General features: G+C 45.4%; 1 protein-coding gene across 1 annotated transcript in view; it reads left to right on the forward strand.

Annotated features, from left to right (window-relative positions):
• Window positions 1-20,915, forward strand: part of C11H1orf21 (chromosome 11 C1orf21 homolog) — a 139,071-nt gene that overhangs the window by 81,921 nt on the left and 36,235 nt on the right. Inside the window, exon 3 of the mRNA XM_054165599.1 lies at window positions 729-823. Within this exon, the coding sequence (XP_054021574.1) occupies window positions 729-823 (95 nt within the window). The remainder of the gene's footprint in view (window positions 1-728; window positions 824-20,915) is intronic.

Raw genomic sequence — 20,915 nt, forward strand, 5'->3', positions numbered from 1 at the left:
GAAAACATTCATGTGTGGGGGAAATGGTTGTGGAGGGGGGAGTGGGGAGAGGAAGATGGTCAGCATGGGTTCCTTTCTCCAGAAATCACTGTATGACTGTGCATTGTGTACCTTTAGCTTTAGCTCCATTAAAACAGGGCAGGAAAACCAAAATTAAAACCCAATGCATTGGCTTTTGGGATTGGGTGTTTGGGGATGAGGGGTGGCTTTTAACTGAAATTTTCAATAACCTCCATCAGCACTGCTTTTTAAAAAAGCTTTTCTCAATGCAAGGAGCCCCCACGAGCAGACTGCTCTCTCTAGTAACTACTGTACATCGCTTGTTTGCCCACTGACGATGAAAATGCAGGGAGGACGGCGGAGCAGAGAGCTTGTTGGTATTCAACCTATTATACAGGAAATTAGGGGTGTGAGGGAGAGTACATACCATATGTCCCCTATTCATAGTGCTGTGGCTGTGCTGGACCACAGAGCTACTAGAAACCAGAACTGTACATTCTCACTGAAGCTTTAGTCAGGAAGAACTTCCTTGGTATCAGTCACATTTAAGCTTTTGAAACTATATACATGTACTTTTTAGTTACTTTGCTTAATTAGGGTCTTTTCTAGCTAGCTGTTTTGGTTTTAGTTTGGTTTTTGTCCCAGCTGCTGAACAACACTGGTTCAAAAATTATTATTTTTTTTCTTTTTTTTTTTTTTTTCCTTTTTTTGTTTTTCTTGGTGCTCAGATGAGTATAGGATCAAACCAGTGGAAGAGGTCAAATACATGAAAAATGGGGGAGAAGATGATCAGAAAATAGCAGCCAGGAACCAAGAAAACTTGGTAAGGATTGAACTTATCGCTTATCTAATAAACTAATGTGGCTCTGCTTTTGTCATGAAATATGCAACGTGCAGCACATTCCAGCTACAGCTTACAGCAGGCGGCAAGAGGATTTCCTCCACAGTGTCAGAACCCTCTGCAAAGCTCCCAGAGAAGGTGCAAAACACAACTTTTTCCTGCTTGTCTTCCTGAATTAGGCTCCACTTGATCTTGGAGCAAGCACTTCCATGAGATCACCTGCTCCCCTCCTTTGCAGATCCAATATACACCCTTTGAAATGTGTGTGTCCATATTGCAAAGGGGTTGGGAGTAAACCAGCAGTATGACAATGGCCTACTTACACAGATATTATTTGTTCTGTTTTTCCTGGCTTACATCTTTTAAAATTCACCAGGAAGGCAGTTTGCAATATAAAAAAGTAATCTATTCCTAACACAGCAGTCGCAGGAGTCATTTTATGTGTTTCTTTTCCCCTGATTGGAGCACCTTCCTGGCTCATACTTCCACTAACAGGAAGGAAATGGCAGGTAAAGCCTTAGTACTACTCGAAATAACTAGGATGCTGTTGATGCGCCTTAAAAATCACGGTTGAGTCACTTCTGGCATTTCTGAGAAGTCATTTCTCCTCTTCTAAAGCTGAAAGAATGTCAACTTTAGAATTGTCTGATTGGGGCTTTGCCTGGTTTAACTCTTTGAAGACTTCTCACAGTTACAGTAGTTGGGTGCAAAATTTCTCATCCGGTTCCACTCCTTCATTGCAGCTTTTCTTCGTGTAGGATTGTTTGGGTTTTCTCCCCTCTTGTCAGTGGGACAGAAGCAGATTTCACATTAACCATTACCACCACCTGTGGATTTGCCTTGGTCAACAACTGGCTGAAGATGAGCCAACATGTGCCTGGGTGGCCAAGAAGGCAAACAGCATCCTGGCCTGGATCAGCAACAGTGTGCCCATCAGGACCAGAGCAGGGATAGTCCCCCTGTACTCAGCAATGGTGAGGCTGCACCTCAAGTACTGGGTTCAGATTTGGGCCCATCACCCCAAGAAACACTGAGGTGCTGTAGCAGGTCCAAAAGAGGGCAACAAAGCTGGTGTAGGGTCTGGAGAACAGGTCAGGTGAGGAGCAGCTGAGGGATCTGGGGTTGTTCACCCTGAAGAAAAAGAGGCTGATGGTAAACCCAGCTCTCTACAATACCCTGAAAGGAGGTTGGAACCAGGTGGAGGCCAGTCTTTTCTCCCAAGTAACAAGTTATAAGATGAGAGGAAATGGCCTCAAGTTGCACCAGGGTAGGTTTAGGTTGGGCACAAGGAACAATTTCTTCCCCAAAAGGGTTGTCAAGCCCTGGACCAGGCTGCCCATGGCAGTTGTGGAGTCCCCATGCCGGGAAGGATTGAAAAGCCACGCAAATGTGGTGGTGTTGAGAGATGGTTTAGTGATGACCTGGCAGTGCTAACAGTTGGACTTGATGATCTTAAAGATCTCTTCCAGCCTAAATGATCCTGTGATCATTGGGCAGCTGCACTAAAGTCCACTGTTAAGGATCTTTTCTTCTCTGAAGATGTCATTGAACTCCAGCAACCTGGATAGTTCATATTCCCACTTCCAGACACACATCCTTGAGTTGCACAAGGATGTGTGCATTGCAGAACTGATTTTGCTGTCCTAACCCTATTGTTCAAGTGCTGGTGGAACGGCAGGGAAGATGATTTCTGCCTCAGTCTCCAGATGAGATGCCTGCTGCCTGCCATTCTGCATCGCTGATGCCTCAGTGGACAGCACAGCTTCGGCTGGCAGCAGGATATGTGTTTTTTTAGTGCCTCAGGAACATTGCTGAGAAGATCACCTTTTCTGGCAGCATCCACAATGCATTTAGCTTCATCACCAGTGTAAGCATGTTTGTTTTGAACTGGAAGATGTGTGACTGCAAGAAATTACTTGTTTGGTTTAGAGACCTCTGCTTTGTTGTTAAGCAAAGAAAAAGGAAAAATGAGCAAAATGCTCAGGGTTTTTTATTTAAAAATGGGGGAAAGTGTAGCAGGTTTGATTTTAAACTAACCTTCAGCTGTGGTTAGAGTATTTGCAGAAGGTAACATGCCACTTGAATGACAACAAGGAATAGTTCAGGGCAGCTTAGGTCTGCTGAGGTGGCACAGTTGCTAAAGTATTCAAAACCAGACAGATATATTTTGCACTTTAGTGGGTGCCTGCTTTCCTAGTTGTGAGCCTGATTAAAATTGGGAAGAGACCTTTCTGCAGCACAGTGCTTGTTACTTTATTATTGACAGGTTAAATTTGATGGGAGTGGTGGGAAATAGAACTTAATATGGGGTTGGAGGGCTGGTATAACTCTGTCACATCTCTCAGAAGAGAAAAAATACAGTACCACAAGAAAGTCTTCAGTCAGATAATATACTTTAAAACAAAACCCATCTTGCACTCCAAAAAGGCTTTATTTTCCTTTTCCTCATCTTCCTATAAGGAGATTACATTGTCTGTAATATATGCAGCTTTTTAATCCAGGGAATTGTCAAGTCCTCATCACTCCTGGATTTTTTTTCAAGGGGTTCACTGTTCAAGTTCTCTTTTGTAAACATGGTTTAGTTCCCTGCTTAGAAGATGGGTTAAGCTACCCATCACTCAGGCTTTAGTTTTCTGAACGTTTTCTTACATAATCCTGCCTTCTCATCAGCCATTTCCAGGCAACAGAAATTTTAGGAGCAAGGAAAGGCAGTGGCAGAAACAACCAGCCTTTTTCTCTCCTCTCTTGTTTCTTAATCCCACCTTTCTTTATTGTCACAGGGTTGCTAATTCACATCTCCCTCAGAAACGTGGCCCGGATGAGATGTATAACCTGAATGCCATTGTAGACCGTTCCCTGGGAACTGCTCTAGTGTAGGTTATCTTATCCTCTCATACTTCTGCTTGAATTCTGTTACTCAGATGCCATTGAATTTTTCAGTCCCATTATCATCACTGGTATTTTTTAAGGTATTTTGAAGTCTGACTTAAAAAAAAACATGTCTCTGCTCAAGTGAAAATAAACCCACTTCCCTTAGAAGTCAAGCTCTTTGATGTGGTGCCATCTCTGCCTTTGGTGTTGCGGTATATCTGAGGCAGGGCGAAAAAAAAGTGAGGTCAGGCAAGTAGATAGAGGATGAGAGGACATGGCAAACACCAGGCAAATTGCCTTTTTGTACTGGGGTGCTGTGGTCAGGGTCCCAGGATTTCATTCAGTTTAAAGACTGAGCTGGAGATGGGCTGCTGCAAGCATAGGTATTCCTGGGAGAGACAAGGCTCTGTCAGTGACTCACCGTCTTCAACCTGAAGCTTAGGCAGGACTCAAACCTTGAACAAGGCTGACACTGTAAAGCAGAAATAGTCCCTAAATGGGAATACAGCTGGGGCTGTATGCCAGGTGAAACAGAAGATGCTCCATGTGAAGACATTTTCTGGCACAAGCAAAGGCTTCCTTGAATTAAATCATAGGCTCTGGAACAGAGCGGGGGAGAAAGAAAGGAAATAAGAAAAGCTAAAAAAGCCAAGCTTGTTTCAGCCTTGGTCACAGTCAGTTACTGTTTTCCTGCTGTTCTCTCATTGACATCATTCACTTTATCCAGGTTGTTTCTCCAGCTCTCCACTTGGCTGATGGAATCTCTCAGGTCCTGGTTTCATTCCTGTTACCTCAGCTCCCAGCATCTTCCTGTCTGGGCATCTCCATCCTCAAAACAGAGCCAGACAGGATGTGCTTGATGGGGAAAATCTTGAGCTGACAGTCACATGTCCTTATAGCCTGCAGCTGGTTATGGGATGTAGCAGGATGAGGTGCTGGAGACCTAGGATTACACTATGTGCTGCCACGCTGCACAGCTTGAGTTAATAGCTGTCAGCTAAACAGGAGTGTTTGGAGTCAGATGGGCACAGAACGAGTAGAGAGATGAAAGAAGTCATTTGTACTAGAGACCTTTTTTAATCACAAGAGTTGGGCTAGATATTTGTAAGGAAACATGGAAATTAGGCTAATTTTCAAATGAGATATGGTTGTTCTGGGAAGTGGATTATTATTCCTGGAGGTAAATAAACAGCTGTGATGGCTCTTTGTGCATTCTGAAACAGGCCAGGCTGTGATGGTCCTGTGCTGGCATGGCTGGGAAGGCAGGCAGGCTGGCTTTGCCCATGGTGGGCTGGGATCTGGCAGGGTCGTTGGCTCAGGCACAGCTGAGATGATGCTGTCTCCTCACGCTGCTTGGTGCCAACTTGCCAAGCGAGGTCATGAACATCCATGTGCTAGAAGTGAACTTCAGCTCCTATGGATCCACAGCAGTTCTGCAAAACCTGCTGGACAGAGGTGAGCTCTCCTGCATTTCACAGAATCACAGGATGCTTGGAAGGGACCTCTGGGGATCAGCTAATCCAAGCAGCTTGCCCATGATCGCAATGTCCGTGTGGATTTGGAATCTCTCCAGAGAAGGAGATTCCACAGCCTCTCTCAGCAGCCGGCTCCAGCACCCTCACACCAAAGAAATTTTTCCTTCTGTTCAGATGGAACCTCCTGGGTTCCAGGTTGTGCTTGTTGCCCCTTGTCCTGTCACTGGGCACTGCTTTCAAGAGTCTGGCCCCATCCTCTTGCCCCTACCCTTTATCTATTAATTAGCATTGATCAGGTCTCCTCTCAGGCTGCTTTTCTCCAGGCTAAAGGGCCCCAGGTCTCTCAGCCTTTGCTTCTCACAGAGATGGTCCAGTCCCTTCAGCATCTTTGTAGCTTCCACTGGAGTCTCTACAGTATTTCCCTCTCTCTGTTGAACTGGGGAGCCCAGAACTGAACACAGTAACTCAAGCTGTGGCTTCACAAGGGCAGAGTAGAGCAAGGAGGAGAACCTCCCTTGACCTGCTGGCCATGCTCTTCTGAATTCACCTGAGGACATCACTGGCCACCATGACCTTGAGGGCATATTGCTGTCTCATGGTGAGCTTGTCCACCAGCAATCCCAGGTTCTTCTCCACAGAGCTGCTTTCCAGCAGGCCAACCCCTCACCTGTACTGGTGCAGAGGGTTATTTCTCCCTGAGGTACCTTCCTGTTTCCCCATCTTTTTAAGGGCACTATGCAAAGAGACTTGTACCAAGGTTGAATTTACCACTTGGCAAATCTGGATTGGTATTTTTGTTCCTAAATATCAGCAAAAAGCTAGATCACAAACCTCCTGTACCAGGTTTTGTCAATTTGGAAAGCTAAAATGCTAAAAATAAGGAAGTATTAATATTTTAAAGGGCTAAATCTATTCTGAAAACCTGTATGACCAGTATAAATAATACATTGGACCATTTCTGAAGATCTCTAAATTGTTTGCTTGGAAAGAACTCGCTGCTTAGCTTTATGCTGTTGTGTTAAATCCACAGAGTACAATCTCAACACTCTATTTAATGTTCATAATAGGACAAACTTAATTATCTTCATGTCCATACTCCAGGGGGTTTCCATTGTAGAACTTTGTGGCCAGGAAGGGTAAAATAAAAAGGTGTGTGGTACTGCTGCAGCTTAGTATTGCTTTGGCAAACTTGAGCTGTATGTTTTCCTCTGAAATGGTCTGTAATCGCACAAAGACCTCTGAAAATATCAAATTCATGGATTCCTAGATTCATGGAATGGTTTGGATTGGAAAGGGCCTTAAAGGTCATCTAGCCCATTCCAGCCCTTCTACTGTAGGCAGGGACACCTCCCACTAGACCAGGTTGCTCAAGGCCCCATCCAACCTGGCCTTGAACACCTCCAGGGAGGGGGCATCCACAACATCCCTGGGCAGCCTATTCCAGTGTCTCACCACCCTCACTGTAAAGAGTTTCTTCCTAATATCCAGTCTAATTCTGCCATCTTCCACCCATTCCCTCATGTCCTCTCACTACAAGTCCTTGTAAAAAGTCTCTCCCCATCTTTCCTGTGGGCCCTCTTCAGGTAGCAGAAGGCCCACTCTAAGGTCTCCCTAGAGCCTTCTCTTCTCCAGGCTGAACAGCTCCAACTCCCTCAGCCTGTCCCCATAGAGAAGGTGCTCCAGCACTCTGTCCTCCTGGCCTCTTCTGGATCTGCTCCAGGAGCTTTGTGTCCCTCTTATTCTGGAGGCACCAGAACTGGATACAGTGCTCCAGGTGGGGTCTCACGAGAGCAGAGGGGCAGAATCACCTCCTTCATCCTGCTGGTCACAGTGCTTTTGAAGTTGCCTTCTGGGCTGCCATTGACCATTGCTGGCTCATGTTGAGTTTTTCAGCAGATGATACCCCTGAGTCCTTCTCCTCCAGAGCCATTCCTCAAGCACGACTCTTGAGCCATTCCTTGTCCAACCTATAAAGGTGCATTATTGCGTGTTAGGTGGTTGACTAGATATTTATGGCAGCTCAATTTTTGGATGTTTTTGCAGCTTTTACTAATAGAATTTTGTTGTTGTTGTTTTTTGGTCTGCATTGGTACAGAAAGCTACTTACTGGGATTTTTATCTGAACCCTCAACACAGTTGGGCATAATCCACTGTTCTGTCCCTATGCTCCATAATGAAATTGCATATTAGGGCCTGAGAATTCCTGCTGGACTTGGAAGAAAATTGCCACTCCCCATTGCTCTTGCTCTCTCACTCCATCTTTAATAACACATACAGTGGTTTGCTTCTTGTTTTTCCCCAATGAGTATGAATTTCCACTCCATATACCTGCAAATGTAGTTTTTGTCATGCTGGTATTTCCTAATGGTGTCTTGGAGCTCCCCAACCCAGTGCTGCCCTCTATTTAGCCTTCAGCTCTGCAATAGTTAGTATTGCAAACCCTCTGTCGCTTGTGGCTCCCTATTCAACACCAGTTACCATCTTCTGCAGCCATACGTTAAAAGTAGACAGTGGTATCTGACTGATGAAGTGTGTGAAGTTAAAAGCCTAGGAGAAAAAGAGAGTTGAGACAAAGGTTATAACTATAAAAATGTAAGATGTGGAAGGGAAGGCACCTATTTAAGTGTTGATATTATACACAGTGTGCAGAATATCTGTTATGGATCCATCAATCATAAACAATTTGTGATGTGTAGTGCAAATATTGGCATATGTCTGAATTCCAGATCCATTTAGGAAACAGGTTTTAAATCTAATGCCAGGTTGCCCAGTCCAGGCATTAAAATAAATAAGGATGAAGCCAGCTGCCACTCTTTGGGTTAAATTTATTGTGGGTTTTGGTGATACTTTCCTTTCTACATTATGCAAAATACCACAAGTGCAAATTTAAGCATGCAAATGCAGCTAATTTGGTACTGTAAAGTGTTTTAAGGCACTGCTGCTTGCTGTCACTAGGTAAGCGTTGAATTGCTGTGTTTGAAGTGTGTAAGTTTGTTACCACAGTGCTGTTGGATGGTGCTGAAGAGCCCTGTAAAACTAAAATTTGTATCAGAGTGTCCCATCTGATTTTGATCAGAAGGGACCTATAAAGGTCACCTAATCAACCCCCCCTGCAGTCACAGGAATATCTGCAACTGGAGCAGGTTGCTTAGAGCTCCAAACAACCTGACCTGGGCTGGTTCCAGGAATGAAGTATCTACCACCTCTCTGGGCAACCTGGGCCAGTGTCTCACCACACTCGGCATAAATATGTCTTCCTTCTCTCCAGTCTAGTCTCCTCCTTTGACTTTAAACCCATCACTCCTTGTCCTGTCACAACAGGCCCTGATGAAAAGTCTGTCCCAGGTTTCCAGTCATCCCCTTTAAGCACTGAAAGATCATCAGAAGGTCTCCCTGGAGCCATCTCTTCTCCTGGCTGAACAACCCTGACTCTCTCAGCCTGGCCTCCCAGCTAAGGGCTTCCAGCCTTCCCACCATTGCTGTGGCCTCCCCTGGCCAGGTCCATGTCTCTCCTGTGCTGAGGACTCCAGAGGGCAGAATACCCGCCCCCACCTGCTGCCCAGGCATAAGAACAACAGAAAGAACAAGTGATTGTTGCCCAATGTGTACAGATAATGTGCAGGGGCTGCTGCACTGCCCACATGTTGCATCTCCTGTAGCCCTGAGAGCTGGAAAAGAGAGCAGAGAAGTTGTGGGTTGCAGAGCAAAGCTACTCCCCCACACGTTTTCCCACAAGGAGAGGCAGCCCTTCCACTTTGCCTGCATGCTGCGTCAGCCAAATCTTAGGGCCTCAAGGGAGGTCTGTGGAAACAGGTCCCACAAGCTCCTGCACAGCTGATCCCCATCCAAGCTGCTCTTCTCAGGTTCAAAAGAGAAAGGACAGAACAAAAGATGCCACTAAAACATGCAGCTATGGAATAGGCAAGTAAAAGAAAGCCAGGGATTAAAATTGTAAAAGAAGTAAATAAAGGGTCATGAGTCTAATACCCAACTGCTTTGTGTTGGAGGCGGTCACAGGGTCCATGTTAGGATGGAGGAGGCAGCATCCTGTACCCCATGGGCAGACTGAGGTGCATGTGAACCTCCCTTGCCTGAGCATCTCCAAGGGCAAAGGGGTTGGTTCCTCCAGGCAAAGCTGCACAGAGCAGCACCAGGACAGACCTGGCAAAGCAAATGCTGTGCCTCACTGGGAAGAGGAATTTTGGTTCTTGCTTTGTTAGGTGATATCAGAGAAATTCTCCTGTGAATTTTTGGTGGGCAACAAATTCACCATGCGCTGGTAATGTATCCTGGTGGCCAAGACAGCTAATAGTGTCCTGAATTCCAGTAAGAGGAGTGTGACCATCTGGTTGAGGGAGGTTCTCCCCTTCTACTCAGCCCTTGTGAAGCCACAGCTCGAGTATTGTGTCCAGTTCAAGACACAGGGAACTAACAGACAGTTCAATGGAGGCTCTGAAGATGCTGAGAGGCCTGGAGCATCTCTGTGAGAAGGAAAGGATGAGAGACCTGGGGCTGTTTAGCCTAGAGAAGAGCAGACTGAGAGGAGATCTGATCAATAGCTAAAGGGTGGGGGGCAAGAGGATGGGGACAGACTCTTGTAAGTGGTGCCCAGTGACAGGACAGAGGGAAATGGGCACAAACTGGAAGCCAGGAGTTTCCATCTGAACAGGAGGAAAAACTTCTTTGGTGTGAGGGTGCTGGAGCCTTGGAGCAGCCTGCCCAGAGAGGCTGCTCCTTCTCTGGAGGGACTCCAAACCCACCTGGACACTGTGATCCTGGGCAACCTGCTGTGGGTGCCCCTGCTTCAGCAGGGAGATCGGATGATTCCCAGAGGTCCCTTCCAACCACCACCATGCTGGGATCCTGTGATACAGTTGTTTATGGGTTGTATTTCCCTTCAGTTTCCGTTAGCAGGGTCTGGATCACTGCATGTTGCACTCCAGATAATCCAAGATTCCCTTTCCCAGGGAAATTAAATTTAAAAAATCATCTCTTGCTTTATGGTTTGGTTTTGGTTTTTTTCCTAAGTCTGAGATCCTAAGTGAAGACTGCCCTATCACTGCCACTGGGAACTAATTACAGCACTTCAATTTTCACAAGCCAGCCTCTCCAGCATTTTTGGCTGACATGCTTTTGCAGCTGGAGTAGCTGTGCAGGGGAAGGGTATTGTCACTCGAGCCAGCGATTTTAAACGCCGTGCAATTAGCTGATTTCCATATTGCCTGTTTTCATTTCACATTTGCAGTGATAGTCTTCAAAGCAGGGTTCCTCATAATGAATTTATGACAGTTTTAGCTCTTTCCACTTATGGGTCACTGCATATTTTACAGACATCAAAGTAAATGATTGCCCTGAGTATTAATATGCTTTTTTTCCCCCTGTATTCCATTAAAAATGGGTTTGGGGGAAGAAACATTAATTTTTCCCCTAGTATTTAATTTTTGAAAAATCTAGGAAATAAGTGGATACTATTAAAAATGTTTTTAGCAAGTCAGAAAATAGCATAGAAACTACTTTTGCTTCAGATGCACTTCTTCAGACTGATACTTGCTTCAGTCTGTGTCGGGCCTTGCAGTTCTTGATGCAGGGCTGCATCAAGAGGAGTTTGGCCAATCTGGTCTTCACAGTGCTTGATTGAGAGGTAGAATTATGTGAGTCATGATTGATGTGATTCTAAAGCGGAAACCTTAAAAAAAAAAGGAGAGATCTGGTGGGTTTATATGATCTCTCCCAGTTTAATCCCACAGGGACTGGTTCTGTCAGACCTGCAGGAGATGGGTCAGGTCCGGTGTCTGAGCCCTTGCTCTGACTGATGCCACTGGTCATATTGGTGTGGAGGTTTCAAGAGGCAGGTCTGTTATTTTGCCATCCCAGCACATGTTGTGTAATCTAGTTTTGTCACTATTTGAAAAAAACCCCAAATTTTCTAACCTGTTTTTTTCAAAAGAGCATTTTCAAGTTTGAGTTTGCCTCTTTCTGTCCCAAGCTGTGTTGCTCCTCTCTTAAAGGGTTATAAAACCAGTAGCTCCAAATCCATTCTGCACCCTTCTGTCCTGCATCTCGGTTGGGCCAATCCCAGGCACAAATCCAGGCTGGGTGCAGAGTAGCTTGAGAGTAACCCTGAAGAAAGAGGCTTGGGATTGTTGAGAAGCTCACCATGTGCCAGCATTGTCCTCATGCAGCCCAGAAAGCAGCTGTGTGCTGGGCTGCATCAAAAGGAGTTTGGCCAGCAGGGCAAGTGGGGGATTCTGCCCCTTTATTCTGCTCTGGGGAAACCCCACCTGAAATACTGCATCCAGTTCTGGTGTCCCTGTCCCCAACATAAGACAGACATAGAGCTGTTAGAGTGAGTCCGTAGAAGGGGCCACAAGGATGATCAAAGAGCTGGAGCCCTTCTGCTATGAGGATGGGCTGAGGGAACCTGGGCTGTTGGATGAGGTCTTGGGCAGCCAAGTCCAGTTGAGAGGTGTCTCTGCCCATGGCAGCAGGGTTGGAATAGATGATCTCTGAGGTTCCTTCCAACCTAGGCCATTCTATGATTCAGTGATTCTTGTTTTGAAAAGCTTGCATTTTGTCCTCTTTTTTTTTACATAGATAAGGTGATTTTTCCCCCCACAATCCATATGAGACTTTCTTCATCACCTAAATTATTTCTAGTGCTATTTTTCCCTCTGCTCTTCCTGATCATTTAGTACGAAATGTAATAAATGCTTTAAGAAGCAGCATAAAGCAGGAGATCCAAGAGCAAGGAGTATTTGGAGGAATAAAAGTTGTAGCAGGAGACCAGTAATTATTTAACTAATCATCTAAAAGACAGTATCTGTTTTACTGAATGAGCATGAAACACTGTTTTCTGTTTCAATTGTGGCTGCTTTTGTGAGATTTTCCACCTGTTAGGCAATTGTGTGCTCACAGAGCTATTGAGCAGGAACATTTTCCACCGCTGCAGCAGTTACTTTGTGTGTGCTGGTTGGTATTTTGATTGTGCATCATCACAATGTGGAACCAAGGTGGTAAATATTTCAAATCCACCGCGGAGAAAATTACGGTATTTTGTACCAAATTATTTGAATCCACCTTGGATGTTTTAAAGTGGATTTTTGGTGGGGTTTGAATTCTTTGGTGGGGTCTCTGTAGGGGTTTTATCAGCTTAGGCTTGCTGGGACAGTGCTGCAGTGATGGCCACACACGGGCAGAAGACATCCAGGTTTAATGATGTCTTCTCTAGTGAAAGGGGACTGGAAAATGTTGGGGAAGCTCATTAGCTATATTAACAGGCTCACTGAGCTCTTCAACCTTAATTACTCCATGCAGAAGGTGACAAGCCTGGCAAATCCAGGTCTCCCCAAGACCTGGTGTGAACTCAGAAGGCACTTCTCTCACTGCTTTCCTGCTGCTGCACAATTTGGGACCTTTGGGAAGGTTAAAGCTTTCCAAAGTCTATGTTGGTCCAACTTACCAAAGTGTTTGCCAGTGCTGGGGTGGCCACTGCAGAGTTCTCCAGGATGTTGTGAAGCTATGAGGTGATCTGAGGTGAGGAGGTGAGAGAGCCAAGAAGAGGGGATTTATTCCTGATGGTGGATGAAAGTGAGGACATGTAACTTACAGACAGGGTTAGGGGAGAATGTGACATTCCCAGTGTTCTTAAGAGGTTTCTAATGCCATCTACAAACCCTGTCCTGAAAAAAGAAACTAAGAGTGTGATACACTTGGGAAGGGGAGGAATATAAATATAACATTTTCAGGATTTATTTATTTTTTAATGTTAAAATTGGAGGATTTATTTTCCTTTTTCTAAATGAGAGGCATTTTCAATTATTTATTGATGTAAGATGCCTGCAGCATCATTTAGACACTTGACAAATAGAGTCATCATAAATGGCTTTTCATCTTAGAAAGCTCAAGGGAACAGCCTGTGCTTCTGTTTTAAACAGAGGGGTGGAGGCTGGAGTTGGGACTCTGTGTACATTTGGGGTTCACATCACCACTGTGGCAGCAAGCAATGAGGCACTGCTGGTGCTTAGGACATCACTGTCAGCTCTGGCTAGCCAGTGTGAAATTCCCTATAGTGGACAGGGATATATCACCGAAAGAGTTGTCAAGCCATGGGATAGGCTGCCCAGGGCAGTGGTGGAGTCCCCATCCCTGCAGGAGTTTCAAAGTTGTGCAGATGTGGTGCTGAGGAACATGGTTTAGTGGTGACCTGGCAGTGCTGGGTTAAGGATTGGACTGGATGATCTTAAACATCTCTTCCAACCAAAACAATTCTCTGATTCTGTAATACCTTCCTGCAGTTGAAGTACAAATACATCAGTTACATCAAAGAATAAAATGCTGAGTGCATCTGTCCCTTAGTACTATGGATGCTTAAACCAGGACTGGAAGGGGCTCAGCCTGACTTTTTCTTTTTTCACTGTAATTTGGCTTTTCTGCTTCACTTCTTCCCCTTTGCTTTTGCGGCTAGCCAAGACCAGCTGCTCTGCAGGCAGCTGAGAGATTCAAGTGCATGTGTTGGAAGGGATTTATGGATTCAGCTTATGGAAAGAGGAGGAGGAAATTGGACTGGTAGGAGGGGAATCAATTATTATAACCTTCAAGGGTTCAGAGGTGTTTGGTTTTTTTAAGTAAAAAGAAAAACAGAATCAGGGAGGTAAAAGAAAACTAGGAAAGCAAATTTAAGCTTGTAAAAACAGGTACTTCAATATTATGAAAATGCTGGGTAGAAAATCCAGGCTCTTGTGTGTGTGGAGGATGCTGCAATTTGGAATTACATGTAAGTATGTTATAAAATAAATCTCCTGTATACATGAATAATTTTTCGTGTGAAGCACTACTTCAGAGAAGTAACAAATAATCATAGAATGGTTTTCATTGGGTAACACCTTTAAGATCATTCAGTCCAACCACTAACTCAGCACTGTCAGGTCACCATAAGTCATATCCCTCAGCACCACATCTACATGGCTTTGAAATCCTTCCAGGGAGAGGGACTCCAGCACTGCCCTGGGCAGCCGGGGCCAGGCCTCGACAATGCTCAAGGGGAAGAAATTGTCCTAATGCCCAACCTACATCTCCCCTGGCACAACCTGAGGTTGTTTCCTCTCATCCCAACACTTGTTACTAGTGAGAAGATGTCAACCCCCACCTGTCTCCAGCATCCTTTCAGGGAACCAGAAGGTCACCCCTCAGCCTCCTTTTCTCCAGGCTAAACAAGCCCAATTCCCTCAGCTGCTCCTCACCAGGCCTGTTCACCAGCTTCGTTGCCTTTCTCTATACCTGCTCCAGCATCTCAGTGTCCTCTTGGAGTGATGGACCCAAAACTCAAGCAAAACTTCAAGTAAGCTAATAGACAGCTCATGCCTCATGTGTGTTCTTACTGGGAAGAAAACCTTTTTTAGACTTTATATGGTTTGCTCCTTGCTCCTGCAAGCAGCAGTGTTTGAGTTCAAACGCAGCTCCCTGGTACTGCACTTTCATCTCCCCCACAAAACCATGCTGGTGCCTACCTCTGTGCTCTGCTCTATCTAGTATGTAATCTTTCCATGGGTCTGCTTCAAAGACAGGCAGCTTTCAATAAAATAAAGAAGCTGCCAGATAGTCTGTGCATGGGAACACAACCTCAGTGCTTGTTGAGAAGTTAATAATATGCTAATTGTGTGTGTACATCTAATTTAAATGTAGTGTGGTTTATAGCAGCACCTGAATGCAGTAGCTGGGAATCAGAAGTGGCTGCAGCTCTGCCTGCAAAGATGGCAAAAAGGAGCTCATGTATCACCAATTCTCACCAATTCTTCCCCAAAATTTCCCCCAAACCAGCAATCTAATTCCAACATCCATGTACTTCCAGGGGAGCAACCTGGAGATAAGTTTGCAAACCCCAAGGTATGAAATTGGAGGCAAACACTGGAGAGGGTCAAGCCATGGTATGCAGCAGAGCATGATCCATTCTCTTCCCTAATGTTTAGACATCAAACTCCACAGTGCAAGGGGAGGATTAGAATGACAGTGGGAGGCAGCAGACCATTAAGCTACCCTTGGTTTTCCCTTTAGTCATTTGGAGAAAGGGACAGGTTTTACTGTCAGGCGTGGTGGAAACCAGGAGATGATTTCAGGATTGGAAAGATGCTGGTAATGTTGTACTCCTGCTGATGAAACACTGAGGGTTTGCCAGACGGCCCTCTTTTTAGACTTGGAGGGCACAAGGTCATAGCAAGCATACCTGAGCTAACCATGGGGAATACCCAGTCCTTCCAGGTGACTTGTGGGGCTCCAAAATAACTGGCTTCAAGTTGCTTCATAGTTGGAGAATTGCAGACTGGTTTGGGTTAGAAGAGACCTTTCAGGGTCATCTAATCCAACCCCACTACAGTCAGTAGGGACATCTGTAGCTGGAGCAGGTTGCTCAGGGCCCCATTCAACCTGACCTGGAATGGTTCCAGGGATGGGACTTCTACCACCTCTGGACAACCTGGGCCAGTGTCTCACTACCCACAGCAACAAAAATGTCTTTCTTCTCTCTAGTCTCAATTTCCCTCTTTTAGTTTAAACCATCATGCCTTCTCCAGTCACAAACAAGCCCTGCTAAAAAGTCTGTCCCCAGCTTTCTGATTAGCCCCTTTAAGGACTGAAAGCTCCCAGAAGGTCTGCCTGGAGCCTTTTCTTCAGGCTGAACAACCCCAACTCTCTCAGCCTTGTCTCACAGCAGAGGGCTTCCAGCCCTCCCACTGTGGCCTCCTCTGGCCCTGCTCCAACAGATTGCTGTCTCTGCTGTGGTGAGCACTGCAGGTGGAGTCTCAGCAGAGCAGAGGGGCAGAATCCCCTCCCTCCACCTCCTGCCCACACTGCTGGAGATCAGCCTAGGATATGGCTGGATCTGGGCTGTGATTGCATGGTTCTGTCTCATGTCCAGCTTCTCACCCACCAGCACCCCCAAGTGCTTCTCTGCAGGGCTGTTCTCCATCCCTTCATTCCCCAGCCTGTCTTTAAGGGTGAGTCAAGGTCAGAATGTGCTTTATTTTCTGTAAGGGCTTGGCTGGATGCACAAGTTGAGCAGCTTGTGTACTTGTGTGATTTGTAGGTTCTGGAGATCTCCTGGCTCACTGAAATCACTCCATCCTGCCCAGCTTTTCCAAAGATTAACATCCGTATGGGAAGGCTCTCTCTGAGCAGTGTTTACACTCATTTCCTTCCTAGGAAAAACACTCAGCAGCGAAATGGGGCTTGGGCAGCACTGCAAGCAGTGATGGGAGATGTGAGGAGATGGTGGCACGTCCTTCCAAAGTACAGCTTGTTCTTAGCAGGTTGTGTATTGAGTTCTCTGCATCCTCTGGCTTCTTCTTTTTCTATTTTTCTTTGGGAAAAAATGAAGAAGCAGCCAGCAGAACTCTTTTAGGGAGCTAAAGGCATTGTTCAGCCTTGCAGCGAACCCAGCTGGGGCTGGCTGCCAGCCAAAGCCTCTGCTAGCTGCAGCCTTCTCCCCATGGAACTCCTCTAAGAATAGCCCCAGTCTTGGAAAAAGCCCCTCAAAAGAAAGGTTTGAGCAGTGTCTTGTCTTCATCTCTTGTAAAGAGGTGGAGTTTGGAGGGGATTTTCTTCCCCCCACGACGGAGGCCGTTGTTTCTCCTGCGCCTGCAGTGAGCTCTGGCTAATGCTGAGAAACATTCCGAGACGTAATGCGGTGAGTCAGGGCTTAGCCAGGAGTTGGTCATGGGATAGAAAGGATGCAGATTGTCTGTTAGCCAGTGTCTCATTTCAGCGATTTTCAGCAACATGAGCAATTTCTCAACTGCTGTTAATTAGACTCATAACTCTTTCTGAGATGATCTAAGGCAAGGATTAATTATAAAAGTTTCCCGGTGTTAGAACATGTTTCTTTAGTTAAACGTTGGCATGCTTTCATTTTATGCTTTGCATGAAAGAATTTTTCCCCCACCTCAAAATCCCTAAAAGCCCCATTCTAGCCTTCCATGTAAATAACTGTATTTAGTGAGTTTATCTAAACAAATCTGTTAAGTAGGAAAAACACATAAAAGGCCCAAGCACTACCAGACGATTCACACTGAGTGGACTTGCATATTCCTCGTGGGCTTGGTTGTGTTCTAGAAGCTGTTCTTCTAGTTGTACTGGAATTCTCACTTCAGTAATAGACACCATAGATTGTTTTCCAATCTTCAGTTAAAAAAATAAATAACCTAAGTAGGTGCCCTTGTGTGCTTCTCCTTTTGTCTTCATAGACAGGGGCTTCTTTAGGGCCAGCTCAGAGTCTTAATCATAGAATCATACAATGGGACCTCTAGAGATCATCTAGTCCAACCCCCCTGCCAAAGCAGGATCACCTAGGGTATGTCACACAGGAACACATCCAGACACGCTTTTAAAGTCTGCAGACACAACCTCTCCACAACCTCTCTGGGCAGCCTGCTCCAGGGCTCCAGCAGCCTCACAGTGGAAAAGGTTTCTCCTCATGTTAGGGTGGAACTTCCTGTGTTCCAGCTTGTACCCATTGTGCCTTGTCCTATTACTGGGCACCACCAAACAGAGCCTGGCACCTTCATCTTGACACCCACCCCCCAGGTATTTATAGACATTGATAAGATCCCCTCTCAACCTCCTCTTCTCTAGACTTAAAATCCCCAGTTTTTGCAGTCTTCCTTCATGGGAGAGATATTCCAGTCCTGTAATCATCCTTGTAGCTCTCTGTTGGACTCTCTTCAGTACATCCCTGTCTCTCTTCAACTGGGGAGCCCCAAAACTGGACACAGTATTCCAGGTATTAATGGAGATGGGGGTTTGGTAGTCCTACCTGGTTTTGGTTATATTTCCTTACAGTTATGCATTAAATTGTGACAAGGGCCAGCTGACATCAACCTCATCGGTTCACATTTTAGAAAACCTAAATAAAAATGGTCAAATAGGTGTATGGAAGTCTTGGTTTGACCTGACAGGATGCATTCCTGAAAGGAGGTTGCAGTGAGGTAGGGGTTGGTCTCTTCTCCCTAATATCAGGTTATAAAACAAGAGGAAATGGCCTGAAATTGTTCCAGGGGAGGTTTAGTTTGGATATTAGGAAACATTTCTTCACAGAAAGAATGATCAGGCAATGGATCAGGCTGTCCAGGGAGGTGGTGGAGTCACCGTCCCTGGTGGTGTTCAAGAAGCATGTTGACATGGCACTTTGGGATGTGGTTTAATGGCTGTGGTGGCCATGGTTGACTGTTGGACTTGACAATCTTAAAAGGTCTTTTCCAACCAAGGCAATTCTATGATTCAGTGATGCACAAAGGGTTAGATAAGAAGACATCTCCATCTACTCTGTCTTCTGTGCTCCTTGTTTTCCTGGGAGTTGATTTTAGCAGATTCTCGAAGCATAACATTGGAGCGTTCACAGTTATGGATCCCAGCACTAGCTTGGAAAAAATTTTATCTTGTTCACTTTTTTACTTCCTAAAGCTCTTTTCTTATGATTAAGTCAGATAGCCAGATGGTGATATCATTCATTGTTCTTTATGCATGGTCCTCCTCTGAGCTCTTTAAACCGGAAAAGATTCACATCTCACTCCCCTGACTGCTGGGTTTGAAGGATTTTTTTCTGGAGAAGCATTGTGTTAGCCAGTCCTTAAGCTCAGGGAATGCAGGAGAAGACTACAGGGTGGTGATGGGGTTTCTCCTAATAAATTTACACCTAGATCCTTATCATCTGTTAATGTTTTTAATAATCTAACACCACAGGTCTCCCTCATTTTGTGGCCTGTACTTGTGACTCCTCCATTATGTATGCTGATGATCACCATGTAAGTTATTAAATGGGTTTTATGAGGGTGGCACAGAGCATAAAGCTGAGTTTGCTTAAGGAACACAAAGCAGTGCAAACACAGAGCGCTAAAATAACAACAAAGTCTTTTGGGTCACGTTGGGGAACAAACTGCAGAGGGATTTGTAATTCAGCTTTCCACTGAGACCCATTTCTGAAGTGGTGCTCCACCATCACTCACTCTCCTGTCAGAGAATCATAGAATCAGATGGGTTAGAGGGGACCTCTTAAGGTCATCTAGTCCAATCCCCCAGCAGTGAGCAAGGACATCCTCCATTACATCAGGTCACCCAGAGCCCCATCTAGTTTCAAACCATTCCCCCTCGGTCCTATCACTGCAGGCCTTCGCAGACAGTCCCTCTCCAGCCTCCGTGTAGGCCTCCTTCAGGTACTGGAAGGTGGTGATTCGGTCTCCCTGGAGCCTTCTCTTATCCAAGCTGAGCAACCCCAGCTCCCTCAGCCTGTCCTTGTAGCAGAGGTGCTCCAGCCCTCTGATCATTTTTGTAGCCCTCCTCTGGACCCACTCCATCAGACCTATGTCCTCCCTGTACCAAGGGTTACGGATGTGGACGCAGTACTGCAGATGAGGTCTCACCAGAGCAAAGTGGTAGAATCATCTCTCTGGATCCGCTAGCAACACATCTTTTGATGCAGCCCAGGATGGCTGGGCTGCAGGCTCACACTGTCTGTTTATGTCCAGCTTCTCGTCTACCAGCAACCCCAAGTCCTTTTCCTTGCTTTCTATTACCTCCTCCCCTCAAACTTGACCCAGTTAGAGGCAAGACAAAATGTATTGTATCTGCTTGGAGTTTGGAAATGGTGACAGATTAATTTGGAAAGACAGATTACAAACATGCATCATGGCCACAGTCTGAGTCCTATAAAAGTGATGTATGGCTGGTGCAGAATGATAAAAATTCATATCGAGGGAACAGCTTAATTAACTATTCTTGATTACAGTAGCAGAGGATGTGAATTTAATAGCTTGTCTTCAAAAGCAGAATGTGAAATCATGAATTACTTTGGTGTATCATGCTGGCAAACTGTGAGCTGCCAGAGGTTCTTCATGATTAGTTGAGTTTAGAGGAACTTAACACTGGCATGGGAGATCCCAAATAGTTATTCTGCTCTCGCTTCAAGCTTATTGCCTTATGTGGATAAAGTTGTCAGGAACAAAGTCATGGGAGTGGACTAGGAGCAGGACTCTCAGCTGTCAGGAAAGGAAAACATAAACTGGGATTGTGAAGTGAGGACTTCAGTTAAATACCACCATCAAAATGTTGGATGGTGAAACATGTAACAGCATTGCCATTCAGACCTCCAAGCCAATGGTCATTTTGTATGTTGTCATGATTCTTAGGGTTGTTGTAGGTACACAGAACAGCTCGAGCATCTGTAGTTCATGAAGTGTTTTATCTATGGTCATGTTTTGTGGAGCTCTAGCTGTTCTTGGGGTTCTTTCCCAGGGCATGTAGCTGAAGAAGATTGTGCATCAGCATGATGCTTGTTGCTTTTGCAAGAGCATGATACTGATGGCTCATATCCAGCAAGCTCCTAGATCCTGTTCAGCAGAATTGCTACATAAGCTGGTGTCTCCATATTCTGTATATCCAGTTGGTTCTTTCTGAGTGTAGTACCTAGTACTTGTGTGAGTTATCTCCTGTCTTTCAGACAACTTGGAATCCCACAAAGTAGAGTCTGCCCTGACTTGATGCTCTCTGTAGTTTTGGAAAGCAATCATGGTCTCCAGTTCATTGTTATTCATCATCCCAGCTTTTAATGGTGGATGAAAAGCTGGATGTGAGCTGTCACTTAGCACTCACAGCCCAGATCAAATCATGTCCTGGGCTGATCCCCAGCAGTGTGGGCAGCAACTGGAGGGAGGGGATTCTGTCCCTCTGCTCCACTCTGCTGAGAC

Source organism: Dryobates pubescens, chromosome 11 (genome assembly GCF_014839835.1).
Source record: "Dryobates pubescens isolate bDryPub1 chromosome 11, bDryPub1.pri, whole genome shotgun sequence".
Lineage (NCBI taxonomy): Eukaryota > Metazoa > Chordata > Aves > Piciformes > Picidae > Dryobates > Dryobates pubescens.